Genomic DNA, 17111 nt, shown 5'->3' on the forward strand with positions numbered 1-17111 from the left:
TTTTTATCAAAAATTCCCACAATGCCTCAAAGTACCATAAAACACTATGATCTGAGGGAAAAAAATTCCTGAGACATTCATAATTACCCTAGGACTATAATTTGCCAATCATTCTCTTCAGAATAGAACTGTCTTTCAGGCGGTACCATTCACATGTCTCCATCATGTATCTAAGATGGGAAATTCCTCAAAAATGGGATTTTTTGGGGCAAAATTTCCCGTTTTTCAACTTTTGCCCCTCTGGACCCCCCTGTTTTTACGCAGAAATCGGAAAAAAACTTCTGGTAAATACTACTCGGTGGACTGAATGTTTGTGCAAAATTTCAATCTTCTACGTTAAAAAATAGGCCCGCCAGAAAAAATTTCCCTACTTTGCCCCACTTTTACCCTATACAAAAGTATATTTGGATAAAAATTCACTGAGACGGCCCTAATTACCCTAGAATAATAATTCGACCGTCATTCTCTTCAGAATTGAACTGCCTTTCAGACGGTATGACTCACGTGGTCCTATCATGTATGTAAGGCGGGAAAATGACCAAAAACGGGATTTTGGGGGTAAAAAATCCTTGTTTTTACCCCTTCGCCCCTCTGGTCCCCCCCTTCCCTGTTTTAGCACTGACATCAGAACAAAAAATCTGGTAAATACTACTCGGTGGACTGAATGTTTGTGCCAAATTTCAATCTTCTACGTAGAAAAATAAGCACGCCAAAAAATATTGAACATAGGCTTAGAAAATGAGAAGATAAATTTTTGACTTATGACGTCATCACCTCCTATGTCTGGACGCAGTACGGTCTGAAACCATACGTAATGTCTTCTACAAGGCCTATGGACTTGGAAAACAAAAAAAAAAAAGAAAGAAAGAAAGAAAGAAAGAAAGAAAGAAAGAAAAAGAAAACCGGACGAAAAAACTCAAATAGAAGAGAAATAACGCAATGTACCATGAAAAGTGCATATGGTACAAATTGTACCATAGGATCCCCAAAGGGTTAAATATTAAAAAGTATTTTGTAGCCCACCTACTTTTATTCAAATACACAATAGTGGTGTATTTCAAACCAATTAAATTTTGTAAATCATATTTCTAATTTTTCCATATAAAGGTAATACGGAGCTAACACTATTCCCAACGCAATGTCCTACCCCTTAACAGATTTTGACTCGCCCATTCTCTTTCCATCCAAACCCAGCACCTCTATTGACTGTAGAACAGGACAAGGTTCTAACAAGTAAACCTTACGTTTGGGTGAATCGAGTTGCTGACTGAGACACATATGAGAAAGTAGTACTAAATGTGGTCAGTATTTCAGTGAAGTTGTAGGTGCGAAGCTCCTGGGGTTTAGGAGATACAGCTACCAGAACATCACATGGAAGTACAGAATAGTCTTCATACAGTTGTAGGTAAAAGCTCTATAAGACCTCTTGTAACGACAAAAGGTGAATAACAAATATATGGATACATATTAGGACTAGGGGAAGTCATATAGTAACGGTATACCTGACGGCGGCCATCTTAAAATCCGCCATTTTGAATTAAGGTTAAGTTTTAAAAATAGGAATAGGATCATGTGATACATGATTTAAGGCGAAAATTTAATCAGAAGAACAATGGTGACGTCAATTTTGATTTACACGCAATTGGTAAAAAGTTACAGGGAAATTAAATATTGTTGCAGCATATGTATTAGTCCTTTACCCCACCTTGTAAATTTTGTGTTAATGATAATAATTAAATAAAAACCAGGTGGATAAATATTAGGTCTATGGTAAGAGTTGCCTTGATGGTGGCCATGTTCAAATCCGCCATTTTGAATCAGACAAAAGTCTTAAAGAAAACACATAACAGTGACACCTTATTAATAGCAAATTTTACCATAAATCCAACGGTATAACCATTTTTGATTTATCATTGACCGGCACAAAATTAAATAGGAATAGAGTAATGCAATAGATGACTTTTGGCTAGAAGTTAATCAGAAATACAATAGTGGCGTTATGGTAAAATTTGTTATTAATAAGGTGTCACTGTTATGCGTTTTGTTTAAAACTTTTGTCTGATTCAAAATGGCGGATTTGAATATGGCCGCCATCAAGGCAACTCTTACCATAGACCTAATATTTATCCACCTGGTTTTTATTTAATTATTATCATTAACACAAAATTTACAAGGTGGGGTAAAGGACTAATACATATGCTGCAACAATATTTAATTTCCCTGTAACTTTTTACCAATTGCGTGTAAATCAAAATTGACGTCACCATTGTTCTTCTGATTAAATTTTCGCCTTAAATCATGTATCACATGACCCTATTCCTATTTTAAAAACTTAACCTTAATTCAAAATGGCGGATTTCAAGATGGCCGCCGTCAGGTATACCCTTACTATATGACTTCCCCCTAGTCCTAATATGTATGCATATATTTGTTATTCACCTTTTCTCGTTACAAGAGGTCTTACAGAGCTTTTACCTACAACTGTATGAAGACTATTCTGTACTTCCATGTGATGTTCTGGTAGCTCTATCTCCTAAACCCCTGGAGCTTCGCACCTACAACTTCACTGAAATACTGACCACATTTAGTACTACTTTCTCATATGTGTCTCAGTCAGCAACTCGATTCACCCAAACGTAAGGTTTACTTGTAAGTAACCACTTACTTACTCTTCACCTCATTAACAAACACTTCCAATTTTCATTTCCTGAATAGTACTTACTTTACAACACATGTTTCTGCATCAAATAAAATTTTCATAATTAGAAGGAAAAACTTCTCGCAACCCACCAAAAACCCGTCCACGACCCACCAATGGGTCGCGACCCACATTTTGAGAAACACTGATATAAGCAAAAGGCAAGCCAATTTTCAAGGTAACGAATTTGAATAAAATGGTGAATAATATAATGGTATTCAACTATAAGCAAAGAGAAGAAGTGCCATCAGGAAGAAGAATAACGTCGGTGGGCTACAGATTGGTGCACAAGTGGTAATGTACTCTCTGTCCCACCCTAGGAAGATTATAAAACGGAAATGACGTTCAACTAGCGCGATGTTGCCACTTATTATGAGTAGGAGGAAGCCGATTTGAGAAAATAAAAAAGAACACAAACCAAACTGTGCAGCGGTAAGCGACTCAATAATAATAATAATAATAATAATAATAATAATAATAATAGAAGAGGAATTGTAATTACTTACCTCACGTAATCTATTCCTGGAGGCAAGAAGCACCCAAATCTTTACTCCACACAAGTTCAGTGGGAGGGAGTTCGCAATGATAAGGGGGAGACGAAGAACTTAATGCCTTCTATTCTGTAGGAGACTTCTGTGTTAGAAGCAACTTTATTTAACATTTGTATTACTTCAAATTTGTTGCAGCTTGAATTACATTCAACACTTTTCTTTTTAATCACTCTACAATTTCTTTTTTGGAACATGATTTCGTAAGGACTTTTTCGTCTTTTATTGAGTATGTGCGGTCATTATCTATAACAATCACGGAATTTTGTAGTACATTCGGAAAGAGTATTTCTTGGAAATATTCATATTCTGCTGCTCAAATTCTTTGTGATAATCAGCTGTTTTTGTGCCGCGAAAAACGAGGTCAGCTCCAGGAATTTACCCACTCTCAGTCATGGTATGAATCACACTATTACTCCCCCCCTTTTTTTTTCAGAGATGCCTTGACGCCTAAGGACAAACCCTCTCTCCAGCTTCACTGCCTGGTTTCGAAAATATGAATAAACGTTTAATAACATGATTTTTTCACCAGTAGAAAGAGGTTTCCCTTCTTTCTTTGCTTCTTATAACAATGTGGGAATTTTTAGCCACTGTCTCCAAAAATACCACTATAGCAGTTAAACACAAAATTAACTACTAACAGCACTAATAATAACACAGATAACACGGAATAACTATAACAAGAAAATAACAAAATAAAACAAAACAGAAGAAATTTGCACAACAAAATTCACTGAACTATCACAGAACACAATGAATCAAAACTGTCATCCCGCTTCCGCCGACGTGGCAACAACTGAGCTCATGTTGCCAAACTTACCTTATCGTAAGAAGTTTAACTGATAAAGAATGAGTTTGCATACCTCTATTATTATTCTAACAGTCAGTCTTACTTTCTTCGTGTATCTACTGCAAAAGTAGCTCCATTTTAAAAAAGTTTTTCGATACACTAATATTTGAGTGAGAGTAAATCTGACAATCTTACTTGTGTCATGCTTCTGCTGTTGTTGTCGGCTACCGTTAGGGTTGCAAGCACTTATATTAATATGCTAGATGAACTTACCAGCTACGCTGGACACACGAACAATTATAAACTGCCGCGCAAGTCAACTCTGAAGTTTAATTTGTTTTTACCACAATCTTCAAAAACATTTTAAATTCTGTCACTAACCGAATTCACCAAAACTGTTTTTGGTCTTAAACCGGCTCGTTTTTCTACTAAAAAACGGTTCGGTTTTCTATTAAAATCGGCATCAGTTACAAACGCAACAGTTTTTAAATTCGAAAGAATTTTCTCTGAAAATCGGAATTTTCGTAATCTTCCCAGTTTTTGAAAAAATCTGTCGGTTCTTTTAAAAACCGTTATTTCTTTACGCACCAGTAGTATGGAATACCACACAGGATAGTGGGTGGTCCGGAACCCTCCCCCGCAAAAGTTGTTTTAGGCTTCATTTTTTACAAATTTATATTCCCCCACCGCTTCAATGACTTGTTCAAACGAATTTAGTTTTGCTTAAATACTTTCAATAGAGAAAGGGCAAGCGCATTTAAACAGGTTCTACATCGTAAATAACAATAAAATACATAAAAAATACAGTGCACTGAAAATAAGAATAGCATAGGCTATTAACTTTGACAGTTTTAAAATTGGCTACCTATAACTTTGACAAAAATAATAATGGAGGAATAAAAAAAAAACTTTTAGGGGTGTATAGCCCCGGATCGTCCTCCCTGGCCACACTACTGCTACAAAAGTTAACATAGTTTAAATTTTTGTTACCTTTCGTAAACCTTTCGTGATGAGGAGGGAATCTCATAATTTGTGGATGAAATTAAGAAAACTCAGAACATAAATAAATTTACAAAACAATCCGAATAAATTTTGAGATAAGACGAGAACTAATCCTTCGATAATTGACACGAGAAGTAAGTCTTCCATGATCGAGACGAGACGAGAAAACCTAATTTCTCGTCTCGTGAGCAACACTATTTGCACAAATTGGAGATTGTCACTATTCATCTAGCGACCACGAAAACTATGAGTTCTACACTAATCTTAATGAGTTTGGACATTTTAATTTTCATCCCCACCATGTGGATGGGGCTAAGCTTAGACTTGAACAGCTTCGGGAGAGTTACTATTTATCTCAGTGACCCTAAACTATGAATTCGACACTAATATCAATCGTTTCCGATTATTTTTACATATCAACCCACTACCAACTCGTAATATACTAAAAGCGCGACCTTCCACTAAAAAGGGAGTCAATACGTACGCCAGGAACTTTTTCTTAGAGGGATGTTCAAAATAAAAGGGGGTGTATTCACAAAGCAATATATTCTGTAACTCAACTATTAGTGATAACTGGTTTAATGGTCTCTTCCCTTTCAACCTTCATTATACGTATCAATTTTCCTGAAAAAAAAAAAGCGTAACTATTTCTCGGAAGGAACTGCGGCGCCCAAAAGAGAAGGATTAAGCATGTCTATTTTGTTGATTGTCTTGATCGAAACTCCGAAACAATGAAATCATGTGCTTTACAAAACCAGACATGAGCATGTGTTTACTTCATATTTTGAAAGGAAAGAAATTAGCAAACCTTTTTTTTTTAATTGATGCAATAAACATACAACACTGATTGATGTAATTGGATTTGAAGAAAGAATTGGATTCCTTTTCTTTCCAAGGGGGGGTGTAAAAAATTGAATGTTAGAAGGGTTTAGAATCTGAAGGGAATTCTCAAAAACGCTAAAATTCCTGGGCTGTCTACTTATTTTTAAAAAATGTCAAATTTCAGCTTTCTAAGTTGAGCGGCTAGTGAGATACTTATTTATTTTTTTGCAAAAATTCGGACTCCTCCCCACTCTTCCTTGGTATGCTATTATAATTAATGTGATATGATAACATCTTAATTGGGATTGGGGTCTAATATAAACCGAAAATCTTTTCATTCTGCTTTGCCGTTTGGCCATACATAAAATTGGATTACACACGCTATTAAATTATTTTAAGTAAAGATATAAATAACTACATAAAGTGACTTGTGTTGTTCACTTCCCACTTGTTCTACGAATAGAGGCAACCGTAAGGTCTGTAACCTTGTTGTATGAGACTATATGCACATGTATAAAGGGACAATAGTCTTTCATCCTTTCTGACAGAAAAGTGTACTTTTTGCTACTGGCTACACTGGTTTGACGCGTTTGACGTATTTCCGTTTTATATTCTTCCTAGGGTGAAACAAAGATTAGTGACAAAGCACACCCACATAAGAAAAGTGTCCGTACACCAGAAAATATCGCACGCGTGCGCAAGGTAGCCAGAATAAGAACATTCTTGATTCAATTCTCATGACAGATGGAGCGAACTTCTTTCTGAAAGGGTATGTGAACAAATTTTAATAGTTAGCTTAGCGAAGCAAAACAGAGATGCGTGTACAGCGTTGGAATGTTTAACACTTACTAAAACTATTGTAAACGATGAAAATCTATGCAACGGCTGCACAAGGAGCGTTCTGACATTTGACATTCGAGTGTACTTGATTAGAGATAACACCTGTTGATCGTGAGTGGGCATTTTGGTACAGGGCGTTAAGACACTTCATCAAAGGAGTGCTCAAGTTTAATAAGAGATCCTGATATCTAAGTAATCTAAAAAAGACAACAAGCTGCTCTAGAACCTCACATGTTGAAACGAATTCAAACAAATTTTGTCAAACGTTTGAAACAGTACGTTTGAAAATGAAGGCGCATACGTGAAACATTGTTTACATACACACTACATAGTATACGTGAATTAACTACCATCCTGTATTAGTAGCTGTATCGCAATAACATGGTAACATCTGGAAATATAGGGCCTTATGCAGAGTCGTTTTGACGTATGATTAGCGTCATACTAAAGACCTGACTACTGCAGGAAACTTATGTTAGTCGAACTCTTTAGTATGACATTAATCACGCGTCAGAACTTCTCTGCATAAGGCCCCTACGTAGTATCTACAAACTAGAAACGAAAATCTAGAAACCATAACCCCGTGTTTAATACGAGAAACTTTACCAAAGAAAGGCAAGAAAAAGCTTACATTTTAAAGTGAAACATAGAACAATATTTCAAATATATTTTCAAATATAATTTCCTACCTCTGTAAGTAGTACTGCATCGAATCTGACATACTTTCACCTTCCACGTTCTAGAAAATGAAGGGCCACTTGTTACGAACGTAAGAGTTACTGGGTTCGAACTTCCCAAACCAGCGTCAACGTACACTATAAAACAAAAATAAATAAATAAAAATATAACATATCCACAAAATGCTTACGATTTAATTATCTAATACGCTTTTTCTATGTATTTCAGATAATTTTTATGAAGATGTTTCTATCCAATGCCAAAACCGCGAATGTGCTAAATTTGACTTTGAGTTATAAGTATTTTAATATTCAACTTACCCCGAAAAATCATTATATAGATTTAGGTACCTGTTTTAGGAATTGACGATAACTTCTAATATACTCATATTTCACAAATGGGACTTTGGTATTGGAATCGGTGTGCCCCAAGTAACATGAAACTGCACTTAGGTGAAAATAGCAAAATTTGCACATTCGCAGTTTTGGCATTGGACCGACAACATGATATTACATCCGTGTTTAATGTATTTGACTGACATTTTAAACGCACTAATTGCGTTTATCTTCAAAGTTGTACTAATTTGAGGAATTGTTGTACTGTGTAATTATTCTGAAAATTTTATCAAGGAAATCGGCCATCGTATTCACTTATATCGGGAGATAAAAGATCTAAATCTTTCCATATTAAATGGATCAGTGTCGCAGTTCAATGTGGGAACGTGTCAGCCATTTTGGGTACTTTACCCACAGGTAAAGAATTAGAGGAGATCTTTCTCATATAAGGAAGAAAATAACGACTTGGTTTCTGAGAACCAACGACGGAAATATATTTTAAACAATATGCACTTAACAATTTACCTCATCATAACTGTCATCGTCATTGAAAGATACATTGTCCTTTTCGCGTTTACTATCCCAATTTGATTCTAATGTGTATCTTTCTGTTACCATAATTTATTGTTCTTTTAGCATTTCTTGTTATTTTGCCACAATTTCGTCTTATCTTGATAGTATTTGTTTTTCTATTAATTCTGTTAAGAGCTTATGATCATTATGAACTAGTTTAAGTTGATCGTATGTGTAAATAAATTCTTACGTACTTAATTTGTATATTCTGAAATTTTTTAAATTTTTATATTGTTGTAGTTATATATTTCAAACACTTAACAACTAAATGTTGTTACAAATCACAGATTAATCCTAATTTAAATTAACCGTTTTCTTAATATTATTTCTTTCGATCTTTTACTTATTTATTTATTTATGATAAAATATATTCAAATTCCACTTAATTTCACCTTTTCTATTCAGTGTTCTATATTTATTTGAAACGTCAGTCATATAAAATAAGAATGGTTAGAACATGAACATCAAAAGTCGTTATTTGTTAATAAATTACGATTTTTTTGTTTCTGTATAGTTCTATGCGTTTATGAATTTAATTACTGAGCATTTATTTGTTTGATAAACAGTGTATTTCAGTAGCTTATTGGAATATTTTATGAAGAGAGCACCTACCATTTTTGTACTTTTCCGTTCCACAATACATTTTGTAAAATTTATCCGACTTTAGTGTAACTTGGAATGTATTTATTTCACGCTTCTTTCATACATATATACTATTCAATGTTGAAGGGCCATCTTGAGCCCAAAGATTAACCTTGTCACTAGGGCGTTGCTAAGGTTGATATCCTTGCGTTAGGCAACCAGCAGAAGAGCTACGTGTAGCAGGTTGACGAACATTGCAGCCTCTTTGTTTTAACATTTTAGTGGGTAGTGTTGCTCTCAAGCAATATTGCATCCTATTGCGTTATCCGTACGAATTATAACTTCAGTGACCATTTAATTGGCATTATTGCTTTCATACAATATTCATATACATGATTTGCGGGTCGCTTCTTTAGATGCTCCTAATCTTCGTCAACAGGGGAGAGTCAAATTTAGTATTGTAGAAGCTTTATCTCCTACGTTCTGCGAAAGTTCATTTTTTTTTTATTTGTGGTTTCTTACTCTGTAGGAAAATATTTCAACGAATTTGTTGGTAATTACGGAGAGTATTCTTATGATATTTTATCATAATAGGGCAATGCTGCTCAGTAGCTACACCTAAGACCTATTTTATGGCAATGTTGCTTTGAAATAAACATCCTGTATTTTGCAACCAAAGAACAAAAATACTTTAAAAATTACGAAATTATGATCAGGAGGACATGGTTCAACCATAAAAGTAAACTAAATATTTTAATGGTAATGATATCAATGTTTGCTTGCTCATTAAAGGGTTAGTCTGAATGTCAAAACCCAATGTGTGCTGGCAGTTTCAAAGGTCTGTATAGTGTCTCCCTTTCACGAAAAGAAAAAAGTTATAATTGAAAGTTTCTTTAGCTGTAGCAATTCACTCCCTTGGTGAGTCCTCTTGTCCTTCATTTATGAGTGTAAAGGAATACGTACGGTTTAATGAGGAAGTAGGAAGAAGATTCATTCTCATATTAGAAGGTGCGCTGTCTGCACAGCTCAGGTTCAGGTGGTATATATATGTTAGAGATAATATTTATGGTATCTTAAATATTTGTAGACGTATATTGAGTTACACATGAGAAAACCAGATCTGATTGTACGCATCGGTCTTGCGTAAATGTACGTTTGTTCAGAGCTTAATGTTCCTTAACATCTATTATTATTATTATTATTATTATTATTATTATTATTATTATTATTATTATTATTATTATTATTATTATTATTATTATTATTATTATTATTATTAAAGTATTTTGACTGTTGAACAGTCTTGGGACTAGTGAGTGCTTATCTTTTTTCTCTCCCTCTTTAAGGTTCGAGTCTGGAAATGTTTCTTCCATGTTTTTCGATTCCGTTTTCTTCAGTTTTTCAAATCATTGATCAAATCATCGAGTGTTTTCCTTCTTTCTACTCCTCGCTTTCCCTCCATCATTTCCTCTATGACGTTATGAAGGAGACAATTTCTTCCCCAGATGTGTCCAATTCAATTGACTTTCCTCTGAAAGAAGCTGGCTAAAAGTGTTTCCTTCTCTCCAACCCATTTTAAAACATTTTCGATTGTTACTCTCTTCGTCCATGTTTATCTTTTCTATCTTCTTCCATCAGCACATTTCGAAGCTCTCTAAATATTTCTTCTCCAACTTCCGTAATGTCCAAGTTTTCGAACCAAGTGTTTCCATATACAACCACGCTCGACTAGCTTTAACCTTAATTCAATATTAAGCCTGTAGTTAGGAGTGATAGTTTCTTGTTGACTGCCTCTTTGACTACGACGATTCTTGACCTAATCTCTTTGGTGCAGTAAGCATATCTAGAGCAGTCATTCCTAATTGGTCAATGTATGACGTAGGACCACTCTTCGACGATTGGAGAAAAGACAGAGAGAATAAGCAGAGCAAAGGATTGAAAGGAAAGATTGGGATGAACTTGGTCAATGGAATAAGGAAATGTTTTACTTGGCAGTGTACTACTCGTAGTAATCATGGGTCCCCACTAGTAGAGTATCTATTAAACTAACAACCACGGCATCTATGTTCTTGTTACCTGTCATCACTATAGTTCTCAACGCCAGATTTCCTGCCTCCTCTTTGATTTCTCCGTATGTTTTACTGAGAATATGAGCAAAAACCTGTGACGTCACAGAAGATCCAATAGGAAATGACGGTTCTATAACATCGAGGCTATATAAGACGTTAGATTCAAAATAAACAGCAAATTGTAAGAGTAATATAAACTTATTTGGGGGAAGAATATAAACTTGTTTTTTTTTCTTCGACCATTCTTCGGTACAGAGACACACTTCTCTCGAACTCCCATTCACTGCGCATACCGATTGATAGCAAATGTCGGACCCGTAAACATATCTGATTTGGTATAATTCATTGGGGTAGAGAAAATATAAGAAAAACTATTTTCTCCTTCTCTTGGATGTGTTACTGCAAATTATATGTACTCTTACCAAAAATCGAAGTTGGATCTCCTGCACGGGAGGATTTATAAGGGACTCGGGTTCTTACAAACAATAATCACGGCACCTACACTCTCGAAACAACTTTCAATTACCTCCAAACAATGGCCTCACTTGACTGATTGATCTCAACCGAGGTCAACAGACACAAGTCTATTGGATTAACGTGTTTGCATGTGTTCCAGCAGAAACTACATAGTTGACTGACTAAAGTGGTAAGGGGCAGGGCCGGGTTTAACGTTTTGTCGCCCCTAGGCCGAAAAGTATTTGCCACCTCTTACTCCGAAGTACAAAATTTTAACACAGTAGAAGATAAAAGAAAATACACTTATTTCATACATACCATTATTTCAATAATATTGTAAAAATTTTAATGTTTTGATATTCTGATAGGGTGTTCAAAACCGTTTTTTTTAATAAATGTAATTAATATATTTTCAATTATAGTCACTGGCAATTGCTTTGTCAAAGTACTTGAGCTGTCAATTCTGTACCAACGGTATCAAGCACAAATCTTATAAATAAGGTAAACATCCTCTGATTCTGTAAGTTGCTATAATTTGCTTTTCTTATGTAGAATACGAAGAGAATGTAAAAATTAAAGTGAGTAAATCACGAAACAATTAATATGTTAAGTTTGTCATTTTTGAAACCTGGCCCCACTTCCTATTTAATGTACTAACATAATTGCGAATCTACGTATGTATATTTAGCAATGGTCAGTTATTACTCTGTAGTTGTATTATTATTTTGCAAATCCAATCGTGATCAATATGGAAAGATGTAATTTTCAATTTTTGACCTGAATGTCTATTCAAAATACAGCCTTCCATTAGAAAATAATAATAATAATAATATGTATACATTCAATACTCACTATGGTTACCAGTATTAACTCCACATATGGCTGGAACAGGATTTCCTCCTGACACTATAAATTGGTCATTATTACATACATGATTAACTGGTTCAGGACCTGCTATAGTGAATTGGTCAAAATCCAATCTGAAAAATAAAACATTGACATTATATTATATTATATTGCTAACAAAATAATGTTAGTTTTAATGAAAGAAATCTAAGGGCAAAATACATGTTATTTACACATACACCATTTGTATTAACCATACTTTATATTCACTTCTTAACTCTTTTGGTTCAATACTATAAAAGTTCCTACTATACTATATCTGTACTAGAAGATCTACAGAAGATCTACAATACTATAGAAGATCTTTTATATCTGTATCTTTTAACATTTTCCTATAGAAAATTTATGTATTCGCGATTTAGTGTTTACATAATAGATTTCAGTAAGTAAAAATTAGATCTTATTAATGTTGTCAGTACATAATGTAATCTTACCTTAATTGACAGACATCTGCATTAATTTTGTTGATGGTTAACTGACAGGATCCCGTTCCATCATAAGCACTTGGATAACCAGTATTCACGAAGTACGTACAGTTCTGGCTCGTTGTTTGTCCACATGTTGCCAAGACTTGAAAACAACAATAAATAGTAACAATTACTATATATTTAATTACATAAAGTTATTAACAAGAACAAAATGAATTATTTAATAACTATACGATTTTTGTTACAGTTTCAAGGACCTAACGTCCTCTTCATCAGACATTGTAGAAATTCTTAAATATATGGCAAATTAATTTTAAATTTGTTTTAAGTTTACTAATAGTCCCCCTACCTTGATTGATGCATCTTTTTCTTTATGTTCTTTATTTTTTATATATTAACCCTATAAAAATTAATTTTTGACTAAGATTTCTTTTTAATTAACCCTACAAAATTTAATTTCTTGGCTGAATTTACTTTTATCATATCAATAAAGAATGGCAAATTAGTTTACTTCGAATATTACCATACTTAGTATCTATATGTTTTTACTCTAGTTACCTAATATATATTTTTTTATATCTGGAAGGAAGTAACTTTACTTTATTGGCTAAATGGCTTCTTATATAGCTACGTTAGGTAAACAAATAAGAGCTTACATTCAAACAGGATAACTTAGTTCCATTTACATGAAAGAGAATATTGCAATGAAAACTGTTATTTGAGGGTTGTAAAAAATAAATCAATGCTAAACATGGAAGTTTTTTGAAATTGCCTAACGTTTGAGGAACTATCATAGTCCGAAGTTTAAAAATTTGTCAGAGAGAGGGAGGACAGAAAGGGCTGATCCTCATCTCTGGATAACGATATTTTGATCCGAACTTGTTATCTGAAAGTACCATTTAAATGTAAAAATGAGACCCTCCTTTCTGAGGATGAGGGTCTTTTTATTTAAAATATTATTTGCGTGATGTATTCCTTTCTTCAAAAACATATCTTTCTCAAAAGAAACTTCTGATTGGTTGTAAGATTGGTATTTCCCTCTGTCGTATATAAACTCTATCCTCGTATTTATGATTTTTAATATGCCTTTTCTGTTTAGGAATGTAAAATTAATACATTCTTTTCTTAACACAGGTCAGAGATCCCTACATGATTACCACTTTCTCGTGTTATTTGAACACCAAAGAGCCGGTATTTCGGTTAACACAGGCCCGGCATTACCGATTTAACATAGGGCTGGTGTTGAGCAGTGTTAAAGAACTAGGTGGATGAACGAACGAACGCGAAAATAAGAGTCACTGTTTTCATTCAATATATAAGTTGTGTTGTTAGAAACACCCCAGCTCGCATGGTGGACACGGAAAAACCATTGCAATAATAATACTGGTAATTGAATTGTTCATCAATGGTCAGTTAAACCCTTTATTTGCTTAGAACAATGTAAGCAAACGAACCACATACGGTTCAGAAACCTGTGTATGAAAGATGTATGGATTTATACTGTAACTTTTAGTGTGAACATTGCCATCCAAGGATATCATAGATATTTAAGTAATTGAAATTGAGAATTTTTATTAGTTTTCTTTACCCTTGTGATTTATATTAAGTAACTAAAAACATGTAGTTTTTCTGTAAATTTGATGAAAATAATTTTGTGAACGTATGAATTTTCTGACAAAATATAAATGAACAGAAGTGCTGCCATATGTTTTCGATATTCTTAAACTTGTTCTGAGTATAATACAACCCATAAAGTTTTCAAAATGGCTCTAAGCCAAGAACATTTGACATCGCACTTGATTAATTTGTTAGTCATTTCCGGATGCTCTTCTTTCATTCATAAAGTGTAGTTATAAGATCGCAATATTAAAGTACACAATGTTCTTATTCCTCGCCGGCTATATTTCATTTCCCGTAATCACATGTAAATACTTTGTGCATATGTACTTTATTATCCATCATAACAGTCATTTCAATTTAATTTGAAAGAAAATTTTTTCGTAAAAAAAAAAAAAAAAAAAGTTGTTTGATAAATATACACGAAACAATAGCAACGGTATATTACTAAAATAACTCTAAACTGCAAGCCACAATATTAGGTAGTTGATACGAATACGGCCGAACGAATACGAAGCGTCGATGAGTATGACATAATCGGTGGTGTGAACATACAGTAGAACAAATGACATCATTGTGCGCGGAAGTGTGTGTGAAGATCTGTCTTAGGTTATCTGTGATTACATAATTGATCATTGAGTGTGGGGTAAACGACAGCGCACCATCAGTGCTGTGTTAGGTGTATCATTGCAGTTCAAACAAGATATAAATACGTTTGTAGATCCAAGATGGGATCGAGAGAACAAAAGCCATGCCTGAAATAACTGACCGTCCGAAGTGCATGGACACAGCCATCAAAATTTACCAATGACATCGCAGCCAAGGTTAGCTGATCAGAACAAATGTCCAGCAGTATTTGTACAGCACCAGAATGTACCAACACATCGCGGAAAGAAGTTCCTGCTTTTGGCACAAAGATAAAAATGGGCCACCACCGTGTTCAAAAGTCACAACACTTTTTGAATCATGTATCATTCTGGGGTTAAAGCCTATTTTACCAATTATTGACCAGTGAATGTCGAAGTGATCATACACTCCAATTCCATCACCCTATGGTGAAATATGGTGGCGTAAGTGTCATGGTGTGAGGTAAAATTTGGAAAGGTAATCTCATATTTTGCTATGAGCCTATTAATGCTGCAAAATACAGAGGTTGATTCACTTATATTAACACCGAATTTGAATGTGCCACTTACCTATGAAATGCCGTGTTTTCTCCATCGCTTGTGTTCGATCTGTTGGCCATTTCTACTGACTATTTTTCGTCATCGGAGTTTCCATTGCAAGATACTGCGTTACAGCTATACCATAAGTATTGCATCCTACTCCTCTTTACAAGCTTTACACAGGACGGTAGTGATACGAACTCAACGATGGGACAGGTGCCGCTTAAGAGACCGAAAGGACAATAGTCATTTAGCTGGCATGTGGACTGGTAACAGGAATGTCAGAGAAGGGAATTACCGCAATACCAGTTTCCTGTTCCGTACGGAGATAGAAGTCCGTCGGTGTTTTCGCTGTGTGGCTGGATGTCTTGTCTTAATGTAGTTCAACCTGGGTCACGTCCTGTCATTACAATGCTGAGATTTCATGCTGGTACATTTCAGTCACGACACGAGTCTGGTTCAAGTAGTACGAAGCATTGATTTTCACGGTTCAATTTTCGAAGACGAAGTTTGCCCCTGTATGGGAAACTGGTCACAATCATGAACCCTTTTAGGAAGCGGTTCTACCTGCTCGCGTGGGTGTAATGAGCCTAGAACTCTGTTCCCCATATTTCAGTATAATACGATTTACAGTGGGATAATCTTATGAAAATTACGCACTTAACACATTTCCACAATTAAATGCACGACACCTTGAACTTAGTATCGGAAAGAACTACAATGAACCCCTCCCAGAATCTGTTGAGTTTTAGCGGCATCAGACTACCCTTGATCACACTACTTTAATACGTGACTAACGATATAGTGTTGCCTGCCTCGTGGCAATCTCATGGCGATAGATTGCGCATGAGCAGGACAGTTGCACATTGACTTCGGCTCAATATAATTGAATCAACCTCTGTATGTTGAGATATAGTAATTCGTTGAAGACAGGCCATCATATTCATGGGACAAAGTTGACCATTTACTGGAAGAGATAAGCTGAGGTTCGAACTTTGACATGAATCTTATAGAATATGTTTGACATCTTTTACGACTACCTGACAGTTTCCTGCAACACTCCTGGTCGTCATTCCGCGACAGGTCACTTGCGCTACTGATCGCTTTAAGTACTCTACTCATCCAGGACCGGTGCTAGCAGTTTTGCCGCCCTGGGTGGTACATTCACATGCCGCCCCTTTAATCCGCAAACTTTATTTCGACAGACGTTCAAGTGTCACGAAAAAGTAATATGCCCCATTTACATATATGAAAAATGTACGAAATGGAAACGTAAACAAAAAATTGAATTACTTCTCTCGAATGTTTACTTAATATTTAAACGACTCCATACATGACACAATATTCAGTATGCTCGATTTCGCTGAATATCGGTGATATACGAGGGCTATCCAGAAAGTAGATTACGTTTTGGAATAAAAAATCAACAAAGTATAGGAAACAAATTTTATTATATACAGATGAAAGCCACACACAAATACTACTTTTCGACATAGTCACCATTCAAATTAAGGCATTTATCGTAGCGATGTACGAGCTTGGAAATTCCTTCGTCGAAAAATTCGGCCGCCTGCGACTTCAACCACTTCGTTACCTCTTCT

At 34.9% G+C, this 17111-nt stretch overlaps 1 protein-coding gene across 1 annotated transcript in view; it reads right to left on the reverse strand.

Annotated features, from left to right (window-relative positions):
* Nucleotides 1-17111, reverse strand: part of LOC145688894 (uncharacterized) — a 61904-nt gene that overhangs the window by 12971 nt on the left and 31822 nt on the right. The window contains exons 4-6 of the mRNA XM_081763059.1: nt 12734-12869; nt 12246-12373; nt 7390-7515 (exon numbers count right to left, since the gene is read on the reverse strand). Coding sequence (XP_081619185.1) covers nt 7390-7515; nt 12246-12373; nt 12734-12869 — 390 coding nt within the window. The remainder of the gene's footprint in view (nt 1-7389; nt 7516-12245; nt 12374-12733; nt 12870-17111) is intronic.

The sequence above is a fragment of the Thermobia domestica genome, chromosome 7 (genome assembly GCF_964235325.1).
Source record: "Thermobia domestica chromosome 7, izTheDome1.hap1.1, whole genome shotgun sequence".
NCBI classification, from domain to species: Eukaryota; Metazoa; Arthropoda; class Insecta; order Zygentoma; family Lepismatidae; genus Thermobia; species Thermobia domestica.